The sequence below is a fragment of the Falco rusticolus genome, chromosome 4 (assembly GCF_015220075.1).
Source record: "Falco rusticolus isolate bFalRus1 chromosome 4, bFalRus1.pri, whole genome shotgun sequence".
NCBI classification, from domain to species: Eukaryota; Metazoa; Chordata; class Aves; order Falconiformes; family Falconidae; genus Falco; species Falco rusticolus.
Genome location: NC_051190.1, coordinates 83656331 through 83663025, shown reverse-complemented (window position 1 = coordinate 83663025; position 6695 = coordinate 83656331). Strand labels below are relative to the sequence as shown.

The window sequence follows — 6695 nt, the reverse complement described above, 5'->3', positions numbered from 1 at the left end:
ATGCATCTCTAGACCAAAAAGTCAGTGTTGTAAAAACCCACGACAATAAGTTTGCTTTGAAAGCTTTAGTTATGACTCCACCAGGTATTGCTTTATGTTTTCCTACTGCATCCTAACTTGGAATATTAAGCCAATCAAGAAATTTCAAATAGCAGTAAACTAAGCAGCAAGAGACATGAATATGAACCTGTTCCCATAATACATGACATATACACCCTCCTGAAGCCAAAAGAATATATCCACTACTGTCAATGCTCTTTCAGACAGACTCTTCTAGAAGCAGAACTGGCACTTCATATCAGAAGCAGGCATGTGTGGCCAAGTTCAGATCTGTATCCGTGCTTTTTTTTACAGTGTGTGTGTGGCTGAGCACAAAGTTAATATTTCTTCTCTAGCTGCCTCCGGATCTTACCCAAAGCCTGTTAGAGAATGGATTTCAGTGGTCTTTGAATCAGGGCATCCTACAACTCTGCTATTGCAAATGTGCCTCTGGCCATGCAGGCGTACTGTTGGGAAGGGGATAATGTGTGGAGATCTTAGTGCAGAATCACTCTCACTGCACAGGACCAGTGCCACTGGTTTCATGCATCACTTGCCTTTAGACCATCTATGCAGAAGCATGTCTTCCTTATAAATAACAGCCCAACTCACAGTGTGCTAATTAACATCTGAATAGTAGTATCTTTGATGGTGCAGCACGATTTATATTTTGCTATAAACTATTCTAATATGCTGAACCACAGAGCATGGCACCAGAGCAGGATGAAGGACTGTGCAGAAGAGATATAATTAATAATTGCTGGAATCTCCTTTTTGGTCTTTGCTCTCTGTGGTGTGTTATTTGCTAGAGACTAAAACTGAGCTAGTAACAAGATGTCATGGGACAAAAACCTTTTGGATCAAGTGAAAATATTACATTGTTAAAATCAAAATGGGTCCCTTTTGAGGTTAGAGTGGAATGTGAGTTTCACAATTTCTTTTTTTAACTATCAGCAGACAGCCAGCTAAATTGTACTCGTAAAATACCACTCCAGTTTGGATCTGTCACAAAAATGAAGTATTTAATTGCTGCTAGAAGTGACAAAGATAAGCTATTCTCATTCCCACACCAAGGACAGGGGCATCTGTGGAAAAGAAAGGCTTTCTTTGATGGTTTTCTATGTGCTAAAAGGGTGAATTCAATTATAGGTTAAAAAAAAAAAAAAGTGATAACGCAAAGCAAAAGCTTAACTTATAATTAAGAAACCAAACTCCTCCAAATCCAGGATGAAAAGCAGGTAGCAGAAACTTGATTTAAGAGAAATTCTTTCCCAGCAGGTTCCCCCCACCATGTACATATTCTGTTTTACTTCCATATGGAGTCTGTAAAAAAAAAAAAAAAAAAAAAAAAAAAGAAAAGTACAATGGTTCACAAAGCTCTATTGTGACCTTTTAAAATAAAACAACCGTGCACTGCTATGCTTCTGGAAAGGCCACTATTGAGAAAAAAAATTACAAAAATTTCCCCTATCAGTCATGTTAGGAAGCATCTGCTGGGGGCTAACTTCTTGGGCAAACGCATAGCACACCCGTCATGGCAACACACCTGGCTGCTGCTGCTTAGGACAAAAAATTGTACAATACTGTTCATGTCTGCATGCGTGTGGGCATGTTTGTGGGATGGAGGGGGAATTTCCCAAAGAATAAATGCTCGCTGAGCACCTCCTTGCCCCTGCAAGCTAACAGAAGTTAGTTGCCTCACAGCCATCAGTGCCTTTGGAAAAGATCCTTCTAATTCTTCGTCCCAGACACATTGCCCCGAAAGTGTCCTGCTGTCTGTCTACACAAATTAGTCAGACTCGACATTCTTGTTCTCTACAGGACCTCTGGTGTTGACTGCAACAAAACCTTTCTAATATTTCATCTCTGGCTATGACTCTCAGCTTTTTAGGGAGGCTGCACTTAGATAAGACACCGACTCAAATACCACATACTCCAGAGAGGGATTTATTTTGCCACTTCCATTCAGCATGTTGTTGACTTTTCTGCAAAGTAAAGAAATAGCCACCTTTCTTTGCCCAACAGCTGTTTATATTTTCTTTTTCTTTTATGATGTTTATCTAAGATAGCTTAATGATTTTATTTTCCTCAGACTCACTCGCATGGAATTAGTTACTTCGTTTTCATCAAAAGTAAAATTAGGAAGGTACATAATTAAAGAAGGGACTAATTCTGTTATCTTTACACTGGCAAAGTTCCCATGAACTTTGATTACTCACTAGGAATGTTGCCTGAAAAAGAGATCATTTAATCAAGCACTTCATTGCTGCAGATTATATTAAAGCCAAATAGGCACATACAGAAATCCTGTGCACAGAGGCCAAAAATGAAGTGCAAGACACTCCAAGGTTTTAGCAGTTCTGAGATTTACTGCTCATCACTGTTCCCGCTCCAGTCCAGGTAAAAGCATTAAGCTGGATAAAAATAATTCTTTTCTTGATATCCTGAGTCATATCTCCTTTAGTTTTCAGTTTCTACTATGAATCTAATGACCTAAGAATACCAGAAAAGTATTTAATGACCTAAGAATACAAGAGAAATAGAAGAACACAAGAAGTGTCCCACTGAGCTTAATAGTTAGTCCCTGACACTAGGGAAGAGTATGACCTGGAGCAAGCATGTTAGTGGTATTTGCTACTGAGGCATCTGTCATTCTGGAAGTTGGTGGCTTAGGGACACCTTGATCCAGAGGCAGAGGGCAAATTCCTGCACGCTTCCCCTGCAAGGCCAAGATTTGCTGCTAATGGCAATGGCAGCCTTGGGTGGTGGAGCTGTGGGACATCCTCTTGCCTGCCTCCAGCCCCCCTGCCACCAGCACCAGGCAGAGCATCACCCTGGCTCAGAAGGCACTCTGCCACTTCCTCAGCTTCACCTTCTGCATGGGATCACACACAGAAGCCACCGTTTACTTTACTCATCTCATTGACAAATTTCAGCTCATTTTTAGAAGTAATCTAAGCTCAGATGTACATGCTTTGGCAGCCAGTTTGAAATGTCTGGGTTCTGAATTTTCAGAGGTGTCAATTTCCCTAGCTGAAGCTGAGGTCCATGAGAGACATGAGACTGTGATGTCTCCTCAAAAACAGGTCCTGAGCCCCTGAATTTGGATATTAGAAGTGGAGAAACACGCAATTCCTTCGTCTTTCTGAAATTCTTGGAATTTGTTGTTGAATCCAGTTAAAACTGTGCATTGTAAAGAGTGTCTGCATGAATATTTCCCTGGAAGTATGTCTAAAATTGCTGGGAGATATTTTAACTGTAATCCATGGGGAGCTATTGATGGTAATAAAAAATACTGTGAGAAGAAAACAGCAGCAAGTGAAACTGCCCTCTCGGAAAGCCCAGGTCTGCTTTGAAGGAAGTGTTGATATTCACTGTAAGCCTCAATCATTTCCCAGAGGGCTGAACGGTGCCTTGTAATGACATAATCAAAAAGTAATGGTGTTCTGGACTTAAAGGAAAAAAAAGAGCAGGGCCTGATCCGTCTCTCATTGAAATCAAAGAGGTTTTTGCTATTGACTTCACTGAGAAAAGAGTTCTGGACACAATCTGTGTGCAGTTTATTTGCACATTTGCTTATCCAAATCATCCTAACTTTAACCAATAGCATGTCTAGATGTCTGTCTGGGAGTACGCCTGTACAAATGCCCAAGTGTGAGTTTATAATGTGGTTTAATTCAAATTATTCTGGCATTTTAAAAGCATTTCCAGCTACAAAGGACAGCTTTAGCTGATTTCCACCCCAGAATATAGACTTTAATTGGTAGAGCTTGTAACTCACATTTCAGGCTGCAATTCATATTCAATTTTATGCAAGCTAACAGCACAAGCAGAGTTTGCATTTGTGGGGTTAATTTTAAGATGCTTTTACTATGCACCCAATTAAAATTTTGCAGCCATTATTTCAAAATGTGAAAAGCTCTACAAATTACCCAACTCATCAGCTATGGTCCTTGGTTTCCTTGAAGGGAAATTTCTTGAATAACCACAAGAAAATTGCAGTAAATGGTAAGTAAGATTGCCATCACAAGTCTGCTGAAAATGCAGGATGAACTCCTGATTGCTTTAGTCATGTGAACAACCCCTTCAGAACAGCCCAAAGTTGGGCAAGATGGCTTACACCAGGAGTTAATTTAGCTTGCTGGGACTCTTTGCATTACTAAAATGAGCATGATTTTGGCTTGTAAATGGGGGGTAGAATTTTATTTCACTTTCTGAGGGGCATATATCCATTTTAGAGTAAGACTTTCAGAATAAAAGTTTACTTCACATTATAGGAAATGACATTCCTCTTTTAGATTTCCCTTTTCAAAGCATGCTTCAGATTTCTAACTCGTAGCAGAGAGCTTTTGTATAAGTAATAAAAGTCTTTAAAATTAAAATGCTAATCGTAAACAAACCCAAATGCATGAAAGATATAGTCTGACTGCATAACAAAAGAGAATTATATAATTCTATTTGAGTGAAATCTTTCATCTTTGATTTACAGGTTTGAGTCTGCCTATAACTGAAACCATATTGTTCCATATCTTTCATATCACGGCCTTCCCCAAAATCTTGTTTTAATTAAGGTTCCTTTCAGATTTCAGAATAAAAAGCATGACAGTCTTCACTTATGGCTTTAATAATCTTTTGAGTTTGGAAAATATATAAAAACGAACATCACTTGCTTTTAAAAGCTGAGCGAGCTATCAAATACTGGAAGTTGAATACTTCAAGGTATCTCCCAGGGTTCATTAGGTGAGAAAGTTGTAAGCAAAATAAAAGTTGCTGTAGCAGAGTTTTGTTCATTTGAAGTAGTCTTACATACATGCCCTATCTCTTTCTCTGACGGTAAGGCAACATGTGTAACAGTTTAAGCGTTCATTATCAGCTAAAGGCACAACTCTATGTTACGTTTTCAAACATGGAACTAAACAGCTTAAGTCACACTACAGGGAGATCTTGCTGCACTTTGGGGATCTAAAATAAAGCCTAAACCCTTTGAAGCTTCTTAAGCAACATCAGTTCTCTTGGTGCAGGACTACATAAAAGAATTAGCTTGTATCCACATGACAACCTGTAAAAAACACCTCCAACACAACCTCCACAGAAACACCTGAGCTTCAAATGAGCTGCACACAGTTAGTGAAGATCGCTGCTCTTAGAGTCAGGACGCAGAAACATTTCAGAACAAACTAAAAACACATTTGAAAAGCCATCCATACTTGATCTCTGCTGCACATATGGTGAGAGCTACTGTCAACTACGGAGGGTACAGCACTTCTTTTAAAAGGCAGAATAGCACTCCTTTTAGAGAATCGTGAATGCACTTTTATGATAGAAAAGATTACACAAAATGGGGAGGGATGGCTGGGAAAAGGGAAAAGAAAATAAAGCACCACCAAGCACAGTACTTCAGGGGATTTATAGTACAATAAGAAGTGCTTTCCCTTTAGCTAAAATTCCTTATCATAATTTACATGCTTTTTTCACTTATTCAGCTAAGAACTCATTTCAGGGGGTTAAAAAATGGCACGTAAAATAAAGGTGGTGGGTTTTTTTTTCATTACACAGAGCAAAGAAAACAAATTCTATTAACAATTTAACGCAGTACGAAAAAAAATTACCCAGTAAAAAGTGTCAGAAAGTGATTCATAGAGTTTACTGAGTATTTTGCTGGCTGTTGCAATTCTCGTATCTATAATCTATCATGTAGAATTTTGTAACACTCTGTTTCACAATTTATGTTGGTGAGTGGGTCAAACAGCATATAAAAAGCATGCTCTAGGCTTTTTCTCCCAAGCCCATTTTACTGTAACTCTAGAATTGTAGCAGTTACATATAAGGAAACTTTAGGGCCCTTTCAAGTCCATCCAAAGAACAAGTGAAGCTGCTATTCAGAGTTTTGTGCCCAGTGTTTATGTTCCATCTGATCTGTGCCACCCAAGCAGCAGACAAGACATGTCTGAGGGTGCTTTGGGGGGATACACAATGATGTCACCCACAGGAAATATCAGGGAGGACTTGGCACTTCACAAGGCTGGCTCTTCTTCCATGGGCTCGCCAGCAGCTCTGTAAAAATAAACAGGCAATCAGAATACGGCACAAGAGTACACAATGACATTGTAGATTTTCATGCATAATCAAAGCTGATTTTTCAGCTCTCTCTGATGTTTATTTGTGTTATTCAGTTATCCATAAATAGAGTTTCTTTCCTAGGAAGTATAAACAAATGTCAAGTGGAAAAACATTTTAGATCCAAGCAATCACTGAAAATGTTCCTGTTTATATTAAAATATGTCAGAATATTTTATAACTTTTTGTCCAGAAATGTACATGCTTTGTGTCAACAGAGTCAAATAATTTCATGAAAAAAGTAGCTGTGATACTTTTATTTTACAAGCTTTTGCAACTGAAAATGCATGCATTTATTTTTTTCAAGTGGGCCAATACCATTAAAGCAAAATAGTTCACTAGCAGCCCAGTAGTTAGTAGTGTTTCTTCTGGGGTTTTTCTTCAGTCCTCTGATTTCTGACTATGTGCTTTCATAAATGCATTGCCTGCCTGCCTGCAATTTCTGAGACCAAATTCTGAACTTGATCAGCAGATTACTGTCATGGAGAAGGTAACTATTAATAATATCAAGTCAGATTATACATACATCTTTCATTTGA

The 6695-nt window shown here is 38.6% G+C and overlaps 1 protein-coding gene across 2 annotated transcripts in view; it reads right to left on the bottom strand.

The window, feature by feature from the left end:
* Positions 1 to 4669: 4669 nt before the first annotated feature.
* The window catches only part of HDAC9 (histone deacetylase 9), a 479936-nt gene continuing 477910 nt past the window's right edge, over positions 4670 to 6695 (bottom strand). For both annotated transcript variants that reach the window (XM_037385339.1, XM_037385337.1), the window contains one exon: positions 4670 to 6093. In XM_037385339.1, the coding sequence (XP_037241236.1) occupies positions 6054 to 6093 (40 nt within the window). In that variant the 3' untranslated portion in view covers positions 4670 to 6053. The remainder of the gene's footprint in view (positions 6094 to 6695) is intronic.